Source organism: Lissotriton helveticus, chromosome 6, assembly GCF_964261635.1.
Source record: "Lissotriton helveticus chromosome 6, aLisHel1.1, whole genome shotgun sequence".
NCBI lineage: Eukaryota > Metazoa > Chordata > Amphibia > Caudata > Salamandridae > Lissotriton > Lissotriton helveticus.
The window spans coordinates 932,812,039-932,833,381 of NC_136067.1; the positions used below are offsets into that span (position 1 = coordinate 932,812,039).

The following is a 21,343-nucleotide window of genomic DNA, read 5'->3' on the forward strand; positions in this document are numbered from 1 at the left end:
AACAGGAATTTATCTAATCATTTAACAACATTGATTAGAACATTCTATCCCCTTATTTAACAATGAATTCATCAAGTGTGCTTTACTTTAACATCTTCAGATCTTTTCCACGGTCTCTCTTTGATCTGAAAAACCTAAGCTTAACTCCCCTCCCACAGTATATAATATCTGTTGAGGCAAATCTTTCTTCCCTTGAAACTCAGATTCCATCATCTTTGCCACCTATTCTAAACCATGAAGGCCATCAACGTCTTATTTGCCTCCACTGCTTTTAGCCTACCATCCATAGTTTCCACTGGGCTTTTAAGCTGTCCTGGTGCTCCAAATGAATTCTCTTCACAAGGCTTGGACTTCTTCCAGAGCATCTTACAAGTCGTTTAGTTGCTCCACCTGAATTTCCTATTGCATAATTCCACTTTCCTCTGATCCTTGGATACATGCGCCTGACGCAGTGCATTTCTGAAAACTTACAACCTTACTTACTCATTGCACCAGCAAACGAATAGGTTACTTAGTTTAGTTTCGGTAACACCATATCTGGTAGAGACTCTCTTACCAAAGAATCCTTACCGTAGAATATTCCCCAGGTGCTAAACAGGAAAAATGTTGAGCAGTACCTCTGCATGCCAGTATGCAGCACAGATGGCTTCTCGTCAACAGTGCCTATATAGGTGCCACCCCAGCAAGCTAAAAGAAGACATGCATTTGAAGAACCGGTTTATCCTGGTAGAAGGTAGAATACAGTGGGTTAACCGAGAAGGCCTGAAGATCGCTCTCCCTACACAAAAGTAATGGCCACCAAGAAGACGGCCTACGGGTCGAAAGTCTAAGAGGATAGCTATGCATGGGTTCAAAGGGAGAAAACATCTGATAGGTTAAAACCAAAATCAAGTCCCACGGGGGCCTAATGAAAAGGGAAGGTGGAAACATGTTGCAAACCTTTCAAGAAAGGAGTCACAAAGGGTGACTTGAACAGGAAAGGCTGATTCCGCAACCACAGAAAAGCAGAGATAGCAGACAAATAACCCTTAACATTGCAGAGCGAACGACAGCACGAACAGCAACACCTCAGACAGTTTGGCATGAACGTGGTCTACATAATTGTTGAAACACCAAGCCACAAACTCATCCCAACTGCAGGAGTATCATGATTTTATCAAAGGACACCTGGCTCCCAGAATAACATCAACAACCGTGAAATAAGATTGAAAACACTCCGCTTTTGCTGCTCAATCTTCAAGCATGAAGGTTGACCATGCGCAGGTTTGGGTGCAGTATCTTGCACTGATCCAACCACAGATACTCACGCCCAGGAGCTTGGGATACCACACTCTTCGGGTCCAGGGCCCAGTCGGGAGGCACTAGGATGATTTGGGCCCAGTCGGTGGTAATGTCAGGTCTCTCAGATTGTTACCAGACTTAAGGAGAGTAATCCGTATGAATTCACACAATGAAAGGGGGGGGGGGGCTCGACCTAGATATGTGATGTGATTTTGAGTGCGTTAGAAAATGTGTCTCCTGTAGGATAGCAAGGTTCTATTTTGTGACGGTCAAGATATGCAAAGACCGGTCACATCTTACAAGAAAGGAACGGACGTCAGCCCCCTGGGGTTGAGCCTTTATAGGCAGAGTGTACACCCCACCTGGCATGGTCCAAGTCGACACAGAGCTGCCGGTGCCACATATCAGTGCGCAGAGGTACTGCTCAAGATCTTCTGGATCAAGTCTGACACCTGGGGAATATTCAAAGATAAAGAATCTGCAGTGAGAAGTTGCTTCTAGAAATTCCAATACTTATACAGACCCACAAATTGCACAGCCTAGCAATCAGGGGACCATCATATCAGCCTAAGTGAAAACAATCATCTAAGAGGCTTCCCTCCAACTGAAGGCAGCTTCCTGGCTCCTCTCAAAGTTGATAAAGCAATCAGGAGGGACTCTGAGTTCCCATATTGTACCTTAGTTCCCAGCCCTTTACAAGGCCATCTAACATCATGCTTATACTGGAGCATCAAATACTACCCTCTAAAGAGGCGTAAAGTGTCTAGTTGCCTCAAGCAACAAAGGAGAGGGGGACTTGGATACTGTTCCAAAGTAAGACCTTCTGACTGAAATGGCCGACTCTTCTCCAATCCCCAAGGCCCACATTTGGCCTTTAGGGACCTCCATCCAGCTGTATCAGTTAAAGGAGGGGGGAGATGACATCTCACAGTCAAACTTCACAGAGAACCAGCATCTGGAGGAGGCCCCAACGCTGCCTCTGCATCAGCAGTGAGTTTGAGGACAGCAGCATATTTCCCTTCAGTCATTTTTCTATGCTGTTGGGACTAGCACCATGCTCTTACATCACTAATGTACCCACTTCCTGCACATCAGGAGCTAGAGTCGCTTGTGAACTAAACACCTATGCAGCCTTAGAAGATAAAGAGAAGATCGCACTTGGGTGGCCTCAGAAATTTAGGCAAACATCAGGGAATTTAAGTAACATCCACAAAAGTGTCTCTTACTTCAATCACAGGCCCAGTTGTAAAGGCCTCACCAGCCCAACTAGGTACCATAACTAGAATGAAAGTATAACGTCAGATCAGTTCTTGGTGTTCTGCTTCTTTATCTTTTTTACCCCTCTGATAGGGGAGGGTGGAGACTAACTAATATAAGTCAAAAATGGTTCTCGTTCAGAGGGGGGCCCTTATTGGGCCGAAGTGCCCAAAACCAAATGAGGCCTAAGGAACAGAGCAAACAACTGTGATACCTCATTGTGGCACAACCAAGCACCCTTTTAGCGGATTATTTGTATTACACACGGATTACCTGCTTCCTAAAAGCCCAAGGAGAAGGTAAAGATAGCTTGGGAAGATGACCAGATTAACTAGTGCAGGTACAAGTAAAGTGGTAACTTAGTGCCTGGGAATTCTGCTTAAGCCAGTTGCAAACAAACTGTGGGGTGCATCCACTTGGGGGGCGGTCGGGTGGGGAGTTATCAGATGGGGGTGCAAGTCTACACAACTATGGGGTAACAAGAGTCCTGCAACTCAAACTCAGTCACAGATTCTTCTGGTATATTTTTGTTGTTGTGTTTTTTTACCTTACTTTTTAAAGACAGTTGGGCTTTTATTGCAGCTCTTTTGTTCCCTGTGTGTATGAAGACAGAGCCTATTGGAAAAAGCGAGGTGAGCAGGAAGGATGACGTATTGTGCTGAGAAAAAACTTTGCAATTCTTTTTAAAGGTGTCTGCATACATTTTTTTAAATCTCAGTTGCAGTAAAAATGCAACTGTGGAATCGTGACATCATACCAATGTATTATATATCCAGCAAGGGGCAGTCTGGATGGAGCTTGAAGGGGATGGGGCTTTGACGTGAGGTGTTTTTACTGAGGTTCTGAGGACTTTGTAGAACTTGGGGGATGGGGAGAATAAGTGGAAATTTCAAGAATAGTGTTTCAGGACTGACCAGGATTGAAATGGAAACATCAAGACACATTTGTTGACTTTAAGACGAAAATGTGGTTGCAGAGGTTCAAGGAGCTGCACATTCTAAGAAATGGTGTGTGTTAAGGCTTTTTAGGACAGTAACACTGGTCAGAAATGAGACAGCTTAAAGGCCACTTTACATGGAAATGTATTGATTTTTTTGTGACTGTTTTAAAGAATATTAGCCAATGGTGTGAGTCATAACCAATAAGGTTTAAAGACTACTTTACGGAGATCAGGAATAGATACATTATACAGACAATATAAACTGCAATGCAATGACACTTCTCCAAAAAAGGGTTTGAAATTGTGCATATATTTTGTCAGCATAAATGGTGTTTTAGATCACATTGAGATAGTAAGTATAATTACTCTCATTTCTTCCCATGTGTGCCTCCACTGTATAGTAACATGACAGTTTTTGTTTGCAAAATTAAAGAGTTTAAGACTGGGAGGACTCTTAGGGTAAATGTTCTCTTAATAGTAGGGGCACTGTTTTTACATCTGTTCTTTAGAAGAAATTGAGACTGAATATACACTACAGAAATTACACAAAATACAACAAACTGGAGGCATTTGGGAATAAAGAGTAGGGCCTCCTACTCACCCAACCTCACTATTCATGTCCCAGGTATTCTCAGGTCAGAGTAATGCTGAGACCGGGGTCTAGTCAGAAACCTTAAGAACCATAGTCTATCGGCTTTAATGTACCAACAGGATTAACAGCTCTTCTTAAATTCCCTACCAAGCATAATGGAGAGCAGGTATGAGGTAGAGTGTTGTGACTCAGCTTCCCTATTCCAATTCACCCTAGCTCTCCTCTATTCCTAGGCCTCTGCATTTTACTTTCCTCTGCCAGGTGTAGCTCAGCAATGCTAGACACCTTTATTTGTGCTAGTTTCCCACTCCCTCCTCCATCCCCCCACTCTTCTTTCCTCCTCTTGAATCTGCTGCAAGGGCTATACCCATCAATAATTCAGCAAGTCCAGAGGCACCAGGGCCCAGGGTACAAGGGACTATTGCCCCTCAAATATTGCTCTCTTTTAACTACCCAACCATTTACATGGATGTGAATTGTCTGTGCTTTCGAGGGCCAATGGCTACAATCATGTGGCACTTTCAGCTCGTATCCTTATTTAAACCCAGTTCTTTGTCTTGACTTTTTACCTCTCGCGCCCCATATAAGTTTTCCGCTCACTCCAGCTCCTTCAATTTGCCCGAGCTACTTTTACCATCCTTCTGCTTTATCTTTTTTCCTTCATGGTGATACACCTCCCCCGCTTTCATATGATGTTCTATCTCTTCACTCAAATATGCTTTCCTTCCTCCGAGGGTCTTAATCACACCTCTCCTCCACTCTTTACTGTTTTACTGCACCTCATCTTCCACTACTTTAGCTCCTCATGCCCTTTCACAATTAACCATTTTCCCCCTTCAGGATAGCTGTTCCATCAGCTAGAGCCACCCCCTTCCACCGCAGCTCTCACATCCAACCTCTTTTACCCCTCTCTCTGTTCAGATCCTCTTTCCTCAGCAATTCCATTCCCTTTCGCCTCAGTGTTCTGCACAGCTGGTGGTCTCCAGTGCGTTAGATGCTGGTTAGAGAATGTTTTGGCAATACAGGGCAGGCTAGCCTATATTTCAGCAACCCTTTATGTCAGCTGAGCAGGTTTTTATGAGACGGACTAATCTACAAGTATGTGGCCTCCTGACATCGCACCCATGCCATTCTGAATTGGCACGCTATGAGGATAGCCGGTTATGCTTTGCCTGTCTCTTTACTGGTGATCTTATGAACAAGGAAACTGAACCAAATCGGCACTATGCGAGCAAACTGTACACCATTGTCCGAGTCATATCAGTCATGAGCAATCTAAGGAGATTCCAATATATCTGCAGGAGAAAAGATCAATTTGTTTATCTTCAAATACGGCGTGCCACATACGATTTGCAGGCGAGTTGACAACTGTGTGGGTATGCAAATCCCAGAGTAACTATTACTTCTCAGAATTGCTGACACTCATTTGATAAGTATTGAACCATTGATGGGAGGTGCTGGTACTCTCCCTTTTAACCAAGTAGTCTGAAGGCACAGGTTGCTCTGGCTCCAAAGATCCCTCTATGGAGATTTTTAATTAGAGCTTTTCATGAGAATTGGATGGAGTTTCGTAGAACTATAAATGCGGTCTTATAAAGTGGTGTCTGAACAGATGGGGCTTTGTAAAGGATGTCTGAATAGTGCTCTGTAGAATGGGTCCTAGCTACAACTTTGCAAATTAAGTCAAGATAGGGCTTGGCCTAGGTAAGCGCTTTGTAGATTATATTTGGGCAGAAATTTAGTGTTCAGGGTAGACCTTTGTAGAAAAGAATAGATTGCACTTTTCAGAGTCCATCTAAATTTACCTTTAATGAGGGTTTATGGATGGGGCTTTTGCACCTGTGCAATTCCCAGTGTGTTGACGATTTAGTGCGCCTCCTTACTCTAAACTCCATCCGCCGCCTTTGAAGGTTTAAGGAGGCACCGACTCAAAAACCTTGTGCTCGGGGTGCTTGGAATAACAACTTTTGAAGACCACTGGCATAAGCAGTGCAAGTATGGTGGACGCAAACTCAGTTCACTTGTCAGAAGCCAACAAATGTACAAATAAAGACTTGTGAATTTTTGCAGTGCTGTATGTTGAAGGGAAGGGCAAACAACCATGTGCCTGGCAGATGTCCAAAACGAGATTGCCTGAGCCAGAGCAAAAGAGGATTATTTTGCACTGGTGAAATGATCTTGGACACCCTGAGGAGGTTCTTTTTGGCACAGGCGTGGCACAGCATGATGCTAAGGTCAGCCCATCAGGATAAAGTGCTTTACTGAACTGCCTTACCTTAATCGGCACAAGTGAACCTTTTTTAGAGTGAGGTGGTGAAGAAAAGAACGTAACTGCAACACATGGAAAGGGAACACCACTTTCAGGAAAAAGGATGCACGAGTCCTAAGCACCAGTGTCTCAGGGAAGAAGGTCATATACGAAGTCTCAGCTGAAAATGACAGCAGTTCGCCAAAGTGATATACCGCTGCAATTCCAATGAAGAGCAAAACACACAAGATGATGGACGGAATGTTGCACAATGGCAAAACATTCACCCCCAGTCACAGATCTGGATTTAATCCATTGTTATTTTGCTCACCAAGCCAGCCCAGTTCAGACATGGCCATATGCAAATCAGTCTTGAACCTGTGCCTCACGGGAACCGTCCAGACCGAACTGCCAAGCCATGTCTTCCATGGACCGGAATCAAGAATCCTAGGATAGCTTGACTCCAGTGGCTTAGTGAGAACGGGACCCACGTCTGGGCATACCCTTCCCACATAGGGTGAACAGCAAAACACACAAGATGGACGGAATGTTGCACAATGGCAAAACATTCATCCATCATTCTTTTGCTCACCCTGCCACCCCAGTTTGCAAATCAGTCTTGACTCTGTGCCTCATGGGAACAGTCCAGACCGAACTGCCAAGCCAGGTCATTTGTCTGCATAGCACTGAATAAATAGATTTGGCAGAAGTAAGACAATCAGCCAAGATGAAAATCACTACCTCCAACAGTAGATCAAAGCCTTGCAGTTGGATCCACTCAACCTCACTCCACAAATTCCTTTATACCGGAAAAGTAAATCCTCTTGATGAGGAAGTTTAAGTGTGTGCCAGAAGTCAAAGATCAACTTTGAGGTACCCGACTCTCCTGGCAACCAAAATGGACTGTGCTTGGCCCTACTTGACTTTCTACAGGACCTGTGGGAACCTCTGCAGAGGTGGAAATGCATTTAGAAAGCCGAGACTCCACAAAGGGCTTAACAGGTTTCCTAAATACAGATAAAAAGAAACTCTAGAGCACAGAAGACTGGGCACTGAGTGTTTTTGGAGGTAGAACATAGACCACCCAAGGCTGCACCCACTAGGCGAAAATACTGTGCACTACCTCCCGGTTCAGATGCCATTCATGAAGACTGCTGAGCTCATCTGCCCTGATGCTGAGGGATGCCACAGGGTGATTGACAGTCCGGGAAAACCTGTCATGGGCTAGCCATAACCAAAGCCTCAAGATGGGGCATGATACATACCTCCACACTCCAAATCATGTGGAGGTGGTTTTGTCAATCAGCACCTGGATCGACGGGTCCCTGATAAAGGTCTCTAGGGCCAACTGGATGGCTTGGGGTTCCAAATGAAATTTAAGATTATACAATTCCGTCTTGGACCAGAGACTTGGAACCTTCACCTTGTACATGTGACCTCCCCATTCCAGAGATGAGATCTGCCACTACTCTGAGATCTGGAAAGGGCAAAAAAACAGCCAGTTGCAGGTCAAATTGGCAACACTTATCCACCACTGAAGGACCTGAGCCTCAAATATATGGTTCTTGTCCAACAGGAGTCCCCAATGTGAGTAAGCTGCAACCAGAAACTGCACTGAAGGGCATGCATTTGCCAACAGGTGTAAGGTGCCAGAAGGAGGCATAATGTCCAGAATCCTAGGGCCCCTCAAACCAGTGCAGGGTAGAAAAGCAATTCCCACCTGCAACATCAGGATCATTGCCTGAATGTCCTGGACTTATTACAGAAAGCAGTTAAGCCCAGAATAGCCCGAAAAAGACATTCCACTTCACAGCACTGGAGATGGGATTTGGACTCTATGGAGAATCCCAGAGAGGGCGATATTGACTCCACTGCCTAAAGGTGGTCCGAAGCTAGCAAAGGCATGCCTCCTTCAGCAGCCAGTAATCGAGGTACAAAAATACATGTAGGACTATGTGAAGATGCACAGCAACTATATGAGCAAGTGTCATTAGTTTGAACATCTCGTTTCTGGGGAAAAAAATCAAGTATCTGAAGGTCAAGAATCGATTTCTGCCCCACTTCCTTCTTGGGAATACGGTCACAACCCAGCTCTCCATCTGCCTCAAGCATGTATTCAATAAATCCGATGACAAGCTTTAGCAGAGCTTCTCTGGACAGAATATTTGCATGATCCACCAATTGCCAAGTGTAAACTGGGGCATGTGGTAACTTTGGAGATCGGCATTAATGAGAACTATAAATAAATTTACAATATGTATGGATTTATTGTAAAAACAAAATTGCTCTTAGAATGTTACAGTCTAAGCATGTAATCATCTGATACACAAACCGAAATCCCCTACGTTTACAAAAATAAAAATAAAAATTATTGTGTTTATTGGCATATTCAAAAATTACAACAACAACGGAGAGGCACAATTAATAGGGCATCCTCAAATATTCCATGTAGATGGAGTGTATTTCAAGGCTCTGTATCCGCCCCCGTCACAATGTCAGGCTCAGTGCCACCCGCATCCCCACTATCCTCCACAGACCTCCTCTCCATGTACAATGACCAGTAGTTCTTGGGGCGATTACGGGGGGGCATAAGCTCACTGTATAGACTCGATTGTGTGCAACAATACAGCATGTCTCGGGACCACCTGGATAGTGTAGGCGTCGGCCCCCTCATCCGTGTAAGTGCCACACATCGCTTGGCAACCAATAAAGCTATGTCGACCAGTCTACGATGCTCTTTCAGTTTGTGGAATACTGCACTCCAGAAGTCTGCGACCCCAGGGCAGAGCCAGTCAAGGTGCAAAAATCCAGCCTTCTGTGCCGAACAACGTTCACACCCAGGTGAATCACGCAAACTGTATCTGCACAGTCGCTCAGGGGTGTAATGTACTCGATTGAGAAATTTAAAATGCAATAGTCGGTGACGTCCATTCAAGGACACCCTTTTAATGTTTGCACAGCAATACTTCCAAGTGTCTTCCAGAAGTTCCTGTACTATATCTGCTTGACAGACTAGTCGGGGTTTGGCATAGTGTGTCGTTTTCTCGGCTAGCGTGCCATGGTAAATTCGTGAGATAAGCTTGGCAGGTGATTTGGCCGTCACGACACGGTCATACACTGTAACAGTCGGGGGTTCAACCATATCGTCCCCCAGCAAGTCTCTGAGAGCCAGTCGCACTGTGTGAAACTGGAATTTTGTGAGCGCTGTAGTATCCCGACCGTTTCCCTCACACACCTCACTCCACCGTCTGACCACTCCGCCTTGAAATAGATCACCCATCTTATGGACATTGAGCTTCGCAAGTGCCGATAAAACTCCACGGTCCCTGCACGGCCCGAGCCACGCACACCAGTCAATCCCGGCATCTGGAGCGTATAGCAGCGAACAGGCATGTGCATCCATGAGACATTGCCATGCACGCGTGACCACATTGAGCGAATCTAGCAGGCCCGTACGGCGATCCCGTGGGCAGGCGAGTAAAGCTGGCAGTGGCGTCGGGTCTGCCACTACTGTTTCGAAGCGAATGTGAGGAGCGTTGACAGGGCCGTGCATCCATCCAAAAGCAGGTGCACCCTGTGCTGCCCGATAATACAGTTCAAGATCGGGGGCCTGTAGCCCCCATCCTCATACGGTCGTATCAATATATCCCACGCCACTCTAGGCTGTTTACCTGCCCACACCAATCTGAGCACCAGCGCATGTAGCTGTTTAAAAATACCTGTGAGAATACCATCGGTGTGTTACTGAACAGGAACAAAAAACTGGGGAGTACTGTAATTTTTAACAATGAAATCCAACCCATAAGAGAGAGTGGCAGGCTCTTCCATTTTTCCACATCATCCTCCAATTTGGAGACTGCCACCTCATAGTTCTCTTGAAGTACCACTTCTGAATCCGTGTGGAGTTGTATCCCCAAGTATCGAACCGCATCGGTGGTCCATTGTATGGGATACTCCGACTCTACTCTACTCGTGGCTGGTGTGAGCGGGAACATTACTGTTTTACTCCAATTTACTTTAATGCCAGAGAATGAGCTAAACAGTACCACCTCTCTCAACACTCTCGGGAGGTTGTCCTCCGGGTCCCTGACAAAGCAGGGTGTCATCAGCGTATGTTGACACAATTAAATTATACCCGGGAAACCGAATACAGCGGTGTCCATGATATTCTCGAAGTGCACAGGCGAGCGGCTCCGCAACAAGGGCATAGAGGAGGGGGGAAAGCGGACATCCCTGCCTAGTACCGCGACTGATGGGAAAGGGCTCAGTCGTAACCGCGCCAATTCTGACTCTCGCTGTTGGTGAGGTGTAAAGTGTGTTCACAAGTTGAATAAAGAGGTCCCCTACCCCCATACGCCGCAGCACCGCTCGCAGGAAGGGCCATTCGACAGAATAGAACGCCTTTTCCATGTCGAGGAAGACCGCTTCTGCAGGTACGTTCTGCCGAGTATGCTGAAATGCTACAAATACTGTACGTAAGTTATAAGTCAGGGTGCGGCATGGCACGAAGCCCGCCTGTTCGGGCGCCACTAGGGATGAAATCAAGGGGCTGATGCGATTTGCGATAATTTTCCCAAAGATCTTAGCGTCGACATTAAGTAGTGATAACGGTCGGTAGGAGGCACAGTCCCCAGGAGGTTTGCCTGGTTTCAATAATGTTAGAATAGTGGCTTCGCGCATAGTAGGAGGGATCACCCCGCATTCCGTGATCTGTTCTACCAGTGTTAGCAATTTAGGAATCAGTAAGTCCGGGAACACTGTAGAACGACGCCGGAAACCCGTCATTCCCCGGAGCACTGCCGGCTTTCATAGAAACAGCGCCAAAACTATCTCTTCCCTTTCGAACGGACGAATAAGGAACTCGCGTTGAGTGTTAGTGAGCCAGGGCAACTGAATATATGTAAGATAATCGAGGATATTACTATCCGAGATTGGCCCTCTGGAAGAATATAAGGTGGCATAATAATCCAGAAAACGAGCCGCCTTCTGCTCATCAGTTTGCTCTTCTCCCACCTCAGGAGACTGCACCACATGAGGGGGTGGATTTTGTCTGCACTGCTTAGCCATTTTGGCCAGCACCGCTCCCGGACGCTCGCCCTCTCCAAAGGAGCGAGCTATAGCGTACTTCCCTAAATATTTTACTTCTGTGTCCGCCTCCTCATGGTACTCTCTGATCGTCTGTGCAAGTTCTTGGGTCAGGTCCGCATTTGGCTCACATACCAATCGCGTCTCTATGTCATGAAGTCGAGCCTCCAGCAGCTTCAGTCGATCTCTAATGGACAGAAGTACTCCAGTATGCTTGGAAATTATAACTCCTATGCGCTTTGAAAGACTCCCACACAGTGAGAAATTAATCCACTGTGCCCTCATTCCTATCAAAAAAGTCCACTATATCAATCGCAAGTTCCTCCCGAAAGGCATCATCGAGTAAAGCATTTGGTGGCATGCGCCAGGAAAAGGGGGGAGGGCGTTTCTGCAGTGTGTCCAGTGAAACCAGCACCGGGGAGTGATCAGAGTATGTGCGCGGGAGTGTCTCGCAGGCACGCACTCTGGAGAGTAGATGTGAGGAAAGGAGCCAATAATCAATCCTAGTGTGTATGTCGTGTTGTGAGGAGTAGTGTGTGTACCCACCTCTCATCGTATATTTAGACCTCCATACATCCTGCCGTCCCAGGTCATTTCTGCAGTGAGAACGCGGGAAGAGGCCGAAGGGCGTCTGCTAGGCCTGTCCGATCTATCTAAATCTGGTTGTAACATAAGGTTAAAGTCGCCTCCCCACAGGACTTGTTCTGCACTGAGGGCCCTGATCTTGTTGGCTAGGGTCATATAAAAGAAAGGACAATCAAAATCAGGGCCATACGCATTAGCCACAATAAAAGTCATACCCTTCCCAGCGCATTTAGTGATGGCATACCTGCCCTCGACATCCGTCTCAAGGGGTGTAAGCATCAGGCGTGATTTTGGGTTCACCCAAGTGAGCACCCCCCTAGCGGTGGAGGTAAAACCTGCCGGATGTATTCGTCCATGGAGGCCCCTATATCGCAGCGTGTCTATACCATAGCGAGCAAGGTATGGAAGCACCTTCCTGACCTTTCTGTGATCATTCAGTCCCCTTACATTCCACGTCAGTATTGTTATTGTATCGTGGTCTTGTGTATGTTGAGTCTGGTGATGGGAAGTGTTGTGCGCACAGTCACTGTCAGTAACCAACAAGCTTTGGGCCATAATACTGGTGACGTCTATATCTGTCCGCTAGTGTATCCCTACATGTAGTGAAGCAACGCGCACTGCATCCTGTCGTCGTGCCCACATTGGTCTCCGATACATTTAACACACAGTCAAAGTCTGCTATCAGCAACAACAGCAATAAAGAAATAAGAACATAGAGCAACCCCCCCCCCCACGCCTGCCCAACCCCAACATGGCCGCGCTCCTCAACCCTAGCACCCCTCTCACATCCTAACAGTCCTAGAAGCAATCCACCCCGCACCCCTCCTCACAGTGTCATCAATATTAAACACAACAAGAAAAATAAAACAGGATACCAACAAAATACCCCAACAATTGAACCTCGAGTGTGGAGTACACGCGGGGGCGTAGGTGGCCTGCACATTATGAGACAATATCAAACAGTACTGTATATAGTGCCCCCACATTATCCCGCCCCTCCGTCTCAATGCGAGTTTAAAAAATAAAAATAAATCCTATAAAGGCAAGCAGCGCCCCCCAAAAAGGTCAACACATTATTCGAAAGAACAAAATAAACAGTGAATTTCAATGAGCATGTATGCCCAGTTCCAACTTTACAACCACCACACTGCGAGTCCGGCAAATCACTGAATCAAGCGTGCACGCTGCAGCAGCCGCTATCCGTGACCACATAGCTGCAATGCAGCCCCCAGTTGGTCGGTCTCAGAAGGAAAGCCCCCCGGTGAGCAACTTAGCAACAATGGCGCACAGAAGGCCAGGAAGCGCCGTGAGAGCGATCCCCCAGTCAAGTGTTCTGGGCCTTCAGACCCAATGAGTTACCTCTCAGCACAACCATTGCATAGAGTTCCATCATAAGGTGCGCCCACAGGAAGCAACAGTCCCACTCAATCCCATGACAATATCAACCCCTCAATCACAAGTGTTGTCATTACAAATACTTCCATTCGTATCTGTGAGCAGCCTCAGTTTTGTTCCTCCATGGGATCGCCACCCTCTGCGTCCACGTCCTCCTCTGCGCTTCGATCCCGCATTGCGACGTCAGTCCTTCATGGCCTTCTGAAGCGCTCTCAGATCGGTGAAAATGGTGGATCTTCCTTGCCTGTTGACTCAACTTCGCAGGGTACAGCATCGCGTAGTTGATCCGTAGATCCCGTAGTTGACGCTTCGTGGGCACAAACTGCCTTCTCGCCTCCTGTACCCGTGCGGTGAAATCCGGAAACAGGGATAGGCAGATCCTTCATACTGGAGTGGCTGTTTCTCCCGGGCCAATCTTAGAGCGGTGTCTCTGTCCCTGTAGTTAAGGAGCTTAGCCACTATAGGCCGCGGAGGGGCCCCTGGTTTCGGTCTCGGGCTCGGGCCAAGGGTGCGATGACCTCTCTCCACGACAAACATTGCGGAGAAGGCATCGTCTCCCATCAGTTTTTTCAAGAGGGACTCAACAAATAACTCCATATTGCCCGTAGGGACGGTTTCCGGAAGGCCTGTAATGCGTATATTGCATCTGCGGGAGCGGGCCTCCAAATCCTCCGCCTTGTCTTGCAGTACTTGGAGCACCTTGCCCAGCTGCTTATGCTCAGTGTCCAAAGTCGTATGCGCTTCCTCCACTTCGCCAAGTCTGCGTTCTGACATGTCTATACGTTCGGCGTGCTTGTCCAGCCTCTCCGCCATCCGATCCATACGGTACGTTAGTACGTCCATCTTAGTGCCTAAGGACGCAATACCACTCTGCAAGTTCTTTTCCATTGCTAGCAGAAAACCTCGGATGCCAGACTCTGTAGTTTCCCCAATATCGGTACTGCCAGCTTCATCAGTCATCTCTTCAGGAGGGGGTTCCGTGGTTTTAGTCTTTTTGGCGTAGTCGAAAGTAAGTTTTGGTTGCGTTCTGTCTGGGTGCCCCATGCTGGCGAAAAGCTCCTACACTGCGAGCCTCTGCAGAGTCACAGTGACAGTGATTCCCACCTCTCCGTCTGTGCCTATCTGAGAACCTTCTCGCGGAGGGATAAGCTCCAGATCTCGTATTGGAGTGGTAAGTATTCAATCAGACTCTTGGACGTGCTAAGGATAACAGGGCAAATCCAATCTCCTCGAAAGCAAGCACACAGGGATGCCCGCCGCCTCCGCCACAGCCACAGTGAGACAAAGGGTCCACAAAACAGTAAACTCCAGCTTGTAGCACTCCCGTGTACTGCAGCCATGGATCAGCGCAAATGAATGGGCCCGCTTCCAGTAGCCGTGTTGGCGTCCTGCGCCAAAGTGCATCCAACGCAGCGAGGTTATCGATCACTCCACAAGGTATGCGTGCGTCTATCTTACTCCAACGAGTAGGACTTCGAAGGAGGGGGTAACTCTGCTATGGCCCCTCCACACACCAACGCGAGGCACGTCTGTGTAGGTATGTCCACACGCGCCCCTCACCAGCTGCGCCAATCCTCGATGCTGTCCTCACCTCGTTGTTGGGGGGGTGGGGGGGGACTCCGTAGTGGCGCAAGGCAAAGCACACCAGCAGCTACTTTTCCTTAAAGGGTTGTGTGGTTGGTGCGATCAGAGATCCCTGTGCCACTGCAGATCTCATAGGTGCCCCCAGACACAGCGCTTCTCCCAGCGTAGCGGAATCGGGCCCTCCTACACGCATGTGGAGTCCTCTGGGTACAGCAGACTCACTGTTCCTACCCGTTCCAGATGAAGCTATGGGGGGCGTCGCGCTCCTAGACACCAAGGTAGGATCAGCGAGGCAGCGCAATCCCAGCAGCGCCGCCCTCTCAATCAGGTCCGAGTAGTGAGGCCCAGAGGCCTAGTGGCACCTGCGGAGCCAGGGGCTCGATTTGCTCAGCCAGGCCTCCTCTGGCCATACTCACTGCGCGGGCACCCGGGGGCAGCGCGGTGGCTCCGCGCCGCGGCTCCCGATGCCGCTCTAAGGGGCCCCAGGCAGCCCACAGCTCTCCGCTCCTCGCGATGAACACACCAAGGGGTCCCAAGCCCCAATCTTCTCCGGGCCGGCACTTAACCGCGCCTCGGCGTCACGCAGGCCGCACCTCTGTGACACACGCCGCCAGCAGCAGAAGCCGAGCCGCAGCCTTCGCGTGTCGGAGGGCGGCGAAAAGTTGCCGAACTGGTCACCAGTTGCTCCGGTTGTGGCGACTGGGTTCAGGAGGGACGGGGGGGCACTGCTACCCCAAGGGTTCCTGGTCGGATGGGCTACGAGACGGAGGAGCCGACGGACTAGGCGGCCATCACCGTTGCTGGCAAGCTCCGCCCACCCGAAATCCCATATGTTAACAAAAATATTCCACCAATGTAAAATTAACTTTCAGTTCATGGTATCACTCGAGGTATTCAGTAACTATTTCTACTGTCGCACATGGGTTACACAGAGATTCTGTCAATATAACCAATATAGTTTTCAAAAGCACCTCCTCCACATTTGGTTACAATTTTTGGGGGTTTGGTTTTCTTTCATTCATTTGGCAAGTCAAGAGAGAATGGGTTTTCTTCAGGGATCGAACGCAGCAAAATAAATGTGAAAACCAGGCCTTTATCATCACTGCTACTACGTTTATGCATATTGTTGTTATTGCAATGTTACTTGCTAGTTATGACTTTCATTTGAAACTACAAACATGGAGCCATTCTTCGTCTACTTTGTTTTTGGGTCGTTTTGACTGGGAACTCGTTCTTAATGTTCTAGCTTTTTAAAAGTTGCTGTTAGGTTCAGAAAAAGTTGTGATAAATATTACCAGATACCGGAGTACTGAATATTACCCAGTTTGTGCAAATTGTTTCTAGGATCCATTTGATTTTAAACTTATTGTGAGCTTTAATTGGGATCTTAACCTAATTTTATTGATTTTAGGTATTTCTTTGTAAGTGATGTGTATATTGCGATTCATTGTACTTTTATGGGTTTTTTCAAAAGCTAAATAAAGTTCATATTGATCGACTGATTGAGACTGGCATTGAAGGGGACTTCTACTGCCTGTGATTCTTACTGATATGATTAAAATCATTTTGTACGAGAATGGCAACATTGCTTTATTTACTTTTTACTCACCAACCCAGTTTTATCTTTTTTTTTCCAGTTCTCAGGTGACCTTATTTTGTGTTTCGCTTTAATAGAAATTCACATCCATTCATTTTGAACTGCTTATTGTGGAATATAGAAGGTTGCATGGCCACAATTACAATACTTTAAGGTTGGACTATGAGTAGACATTCATACACTGATTCTGAACCGGAGAGCCTGGTCTTTGCTCTTGTTTGATTATATTGTGGCTTTACAACATGCAGTAATTTTTTCATATGAGCGGATGTACATTGTGGATATGTTCTTCTGTTATATTTTTGGACACACTGATCAACTCCATAGGAAGACTTTATAAAGATTGCAATGACTGTGTGAAGAGCTTGAGGTTGCTTACAGCAGATTAAATCTTTTTGGACCCGAATTTATGTAAATTACACTTCAGTACATGAGTATATAGCAAAATATGAATCTTTTTTTTTTTGCTTCAACAAATCATTTCCTTACCTTTCCCCATTTTTCAGTATAATGTGTTGCTAAGTAAATGGGCTTGTATAATTCATGTTTTTCCCCATTTTTAGTATTTATTTTCCTTTTGCCATGTAATGACATGCCCTGTATCATGCACCAAATTTACATATCACAAACATAAAAGAAAAACAATCACAAAAGATGTTCTAAAATGTTTTTTAAATATAGGTTTATCCAGATTTAAAATTTTGTTGCCACACGTTTTAGTATCATGTTTGACAGCCTCTTTCTATTGTCTTACAGCCTTGATAAAATGGATAGTGAAGTGGCTAAATACTTGTTAGCTGATTTTACCCTACACTGCCCTTCATAAAAACTTCACACCTGTTACTTTTACACCGGCAGGCTATCTGTCAACATGATGGAATTTGAATTAGTTACATATCATGAGATGGTGATGCTTTGATTGTTAAATCTAATAGCAATTTTTGCAAGAAATTCACACTTCTTGTTACTTAAATAGATCCCGCTATTAGGAGCCTTAAAAACGAGTTATTCAGGAAATCTATTGAAATTAGGAAAAGGATACCCAAATAAGGCATGTATTCCTATAGTGTAAAATAAACAATTCAAATGGGACTTTGCAGTGAGCTCTTTATGCTTCAAGAGTGTCTTTGATTAAACAAATTGCATGGATTTCTCATACATACCTCTGCCATATACTTGAATTCCTGAATGGAAAACTCCAATTCCCAGAGTTGAAGTGTATTCATTTATCCAATACTGAAATAAAAGAATACATTCGATGTTTGCAGATTTTATTTTCAAAACAATTGAAATTTCTTTTTATAAGTCAGGTGGTAGACTGAACAGATATTATTTGTTCAATTTGCATGGAAAACAAAATACTTGGAGATGGAGTGCAAAACAAAAAAGTAACATCAATGTTTCATGAGAGAAGTGATAGCTTTAAGTGGTCATTGGACCACTCTGAAGGTAACTAGAGCAGAGACAGATTTACCCAATATATTTTATAACATGTGCAGTGTTCCAGCACAAATTAAATCAGTTTTCCTGGTTACCAGCAAACTACACACAGCAGTAAAATAGAACATATTTGGTTAAAATCAAAAGGATGTGAAACTAAGTTAAGAAAAAACACAGAAGGATTATGTTTAAAACTGAAATCATCCTTGCTAAGAACAAAGGTATGTGCAAGAAGAGCATCCAGGAGAAAGGATCCCAGTGCACGGAACTGTTTAAGAAGTAGAGAAATCCCCCAAAAAATAAGAGTAGATGAATCAATTGAGGCTTGTAACTTTTTAAAAATTTCCCAAATACATATAACTGCAAAACGAAAAATTGCCCTTTTAAAATTCAATACAACTAAGAGGAGAATATTGTAAATCTAAATAGCCCTGTTGGCACACAGGCACCTAAGGAAAATGTGTTTGATCAGAACAGAACCAGCATTTTTTTAAGGCAATTTTATGTCAACAAAATCTATCTTTAAAGGCATTTTGACTGTCTCTATTTTCCAGACAATTAACACTTCCTTTGCATACGTGACAATACATGTGGAGCTTAAGCCAGTTCAGGTACACTCTTAACTTAAAAAGCTACCCTTGAAGGGACTACAGAGTCATCTGTAGCCTCAGACATTTTTCAAAGTTTTTTTGCACAAAATTTCATAAAACGATTACAGTAAAAATTATTTTTAAAAAAACAACAACTTTTAACCTACCTTTTTTTCTCGCACATGGGCTGAGACAGTACTGGCAGATGACAGACAACAATTCCTGCCTCAGACATAGCTACTGAAAGAATCACTGCTAGTGATGTTGGATTTGTCCATATCTTTTAACACTACTCATCATGAGAGCCTATCCAATGACTCCAGGACATAAAGGATGTGTGTTGGACGTGGCCCTTTCTGCAGGGTTATCCCCAGATTTTTGCCATCTGTTGCTGGACCAGTTTGTTGGCATTAGGACTATCACTGGTTAACATGGATCATTACCATATACCCGACTGAAACATTTAGTTCCTAGTAAATGGTACTACACATACCCTGGTCCTGTTAAAACTTGGCAAAATAAACCTTTAGACAAGCCTAAACCTTTCTTTTTAAAACATATAAGTCACCCTTAAAGAAGCCCGTAAAGGCTCATAGGGCGGGGTTCATTGTATTTAAAAAGTAGGAAATGTGGTTAGATTTTACATGTCCTGCCAGTGAAAAACTCCTAATGTTTGTCATTGTTGCAAGACCTACCTCTCCCATTGATTAACATTTGGTTTAATGAGTGCAAAGTTTGATTTAGAGCCGATTGTAAAATGCTGTTAACACTCAAATTAATTGCAATTTAAAATACTCTTTAATGGTATAGTCAGGTTTTAAATTACTGTCCTGAAAATGCCACTTTTAAAAAGTAGGCATTTTCTTATCCCAAACAGCTGTGCCATTCTGCTGGTGTCCTGGGTCAGATAAATGGCTCTGCTGTTGGGGTGTTTGTATTGCTTGCAGACAGTGAGATAAAGGAGGGGGTTAGGTGTGGACAGAATGGGCCATCTTGGCAGGACGACGGGGGGGGGGGGTTTAAACCCAGCCCCACTTACACTTCAAAGGGCTTTGCTGAGATTACACACAAAGTTCCTGAGCCCAGACAAGCCCTGCCTTTTGACATCTCAGACAGTTTGGAGACTTAACCAGGAAAATGGAAAGAACTTTCCATAACCAGTGTGGAGTTAGGACAGGGAATCCCTCGCATACGAAGGCTGGCCCCAGGTATAAATATTGGACATCCAAAGCCACTTATCAGAACACTCCTAGACCTGTGGAAGTTAAAGAAGGACTTCCCTGCTGCTTAAAGGACTGCCTTGCTGTCTGAGAAGCAAGACTGAACCTGCTTGCCTTTATTCCAGGATAAACAGAGTGATTCATAGGGTTAATTGTCCGATACCTCGTCTCAGCTACAAGGACCCAACAAGCTTCAGAAGTACAAATCTCGGACCTTGAGGATATTGTCAAAGAGCACAATAACACCATGATACACATTTTAGCATCCTCTAAGGACCTGGTACTGCGGATGGAAGATGCAGAAAGCGGCTCGCAAAGAAACATATCTCCAATGTAGTTGTTTACCATAGGGAGCAGAAAGGGGAAAAACATGTGGAGTCCTTGAAAATTTGGCTGACCGCAATCTAACTCTACAACCTATAACCACAGATAATTTCTCTCGCCATTTCATAATTTTAAGCGCACAGAGAGCAGGGCTTCTCCCAGGGGGAACCCCATCCTCACCCCCCCACTCCAAAGGCCAATGATACGAACAAGATCCTTAGACGAATTAGAATCAAGGATGAGGTGCTCTTTTTAGCGATGAAAATACTATTTTCCTGAGACTAAATGAAAATTGGGCAACAGAAAACATGCAATCATGTGAATTAAAAAAGGCGAGTTTGTACTCTAGTATATGCCGCACTTCCCTGCTTAGTTAAAAGTAAGATTTCAGTCCAAGTCCTACTTCTTTAAAAAGCAAGAGGATACACAGGGCATGGATCGAAAAGAGATACCCCTCCCTCCCAACTGCGAGGGATGATGAGTCGGGACGCTGACCAGACCACACTGACACAGTGGTAGTAAGGACAAACACGTGTAGGATGCATTTGCGGGGCTGGCAAAGACAACCAAGAACTCACCACCCTCATCTCGCTCTCCCCATCAGTAACATTGTAGAGATATCAGAAGAAACTCATGAGAAGACCAATGGACCTGGAAAGGGGGCACCCAGTCACAAGCAAAGTCAGAGCAACTAGAGAGAAAGGCAAAAAACACCAGATGAGAGCTGCACATCAAATAAATTATACAGCATGCTTGTCTGCATGAACTAAATGATTAGGTCAATGGGGTGTATGCTACTGGGATTTGATGATTTGGGGATAAATGTTCACAGCTGCAAGGAACACTACAGTGCTCTGGACAGCAGGCAAAATGACAAAAAAGCTGACTGCAATAAGGCATCTACTCCAATCTGCACCCCTCTGCCCCTAATTAGCGGTTTGCATTACTGTCATCACAGAACGTAGCTGATGAGTGGCAAAGTGGCAGGACCATGTTAGTTTTAATTTAAGGGGAACTGTTGCTGGTGGTTATAGACCTGTTCAGAATTTGACTGCAAGCACTTATCAAGCTGTGAGGAACAAAAAGGAAAAGCTGGTAAGGAAAAGAAGGTTGGGAATGTTTCAGTTATTGTTCGAAATGAAAGTTCCCATATCACCCAGTGATCATGACCATGGCACTGGAATAGGGGCACAGTAAAGGAGAAA

The 21,343-nt window shown here is 45.5% G+C and overlaps 1 protein-coding gene across 3 annotated transcripts in view; it reads right to left on the bottom strand.

The window, feature by feature from the left end:
* Nucleotides 1–21,343, bottom strand: part of DESI2 (desumoylating isopeptidase 2) — a 226,982-nt gene that overhangs the window by 156,856 nt on the left and 48,783 nt on the right. For all 3 annotated transcript variants that reach the window (XM_078648579.1, XM_078648578.1, XM_078648577.1), the window contains exon 2: nucleotides 17,728–17,800. In XM_078648579.1, the coding sequence (XP_078504705.1) occupies nucleotides 17,728–17,800 (73 nt within the window). The remainder of the gene's footprint in view (nucleotides 1–17,727; nucleotides 17,801–21,343) is intronic.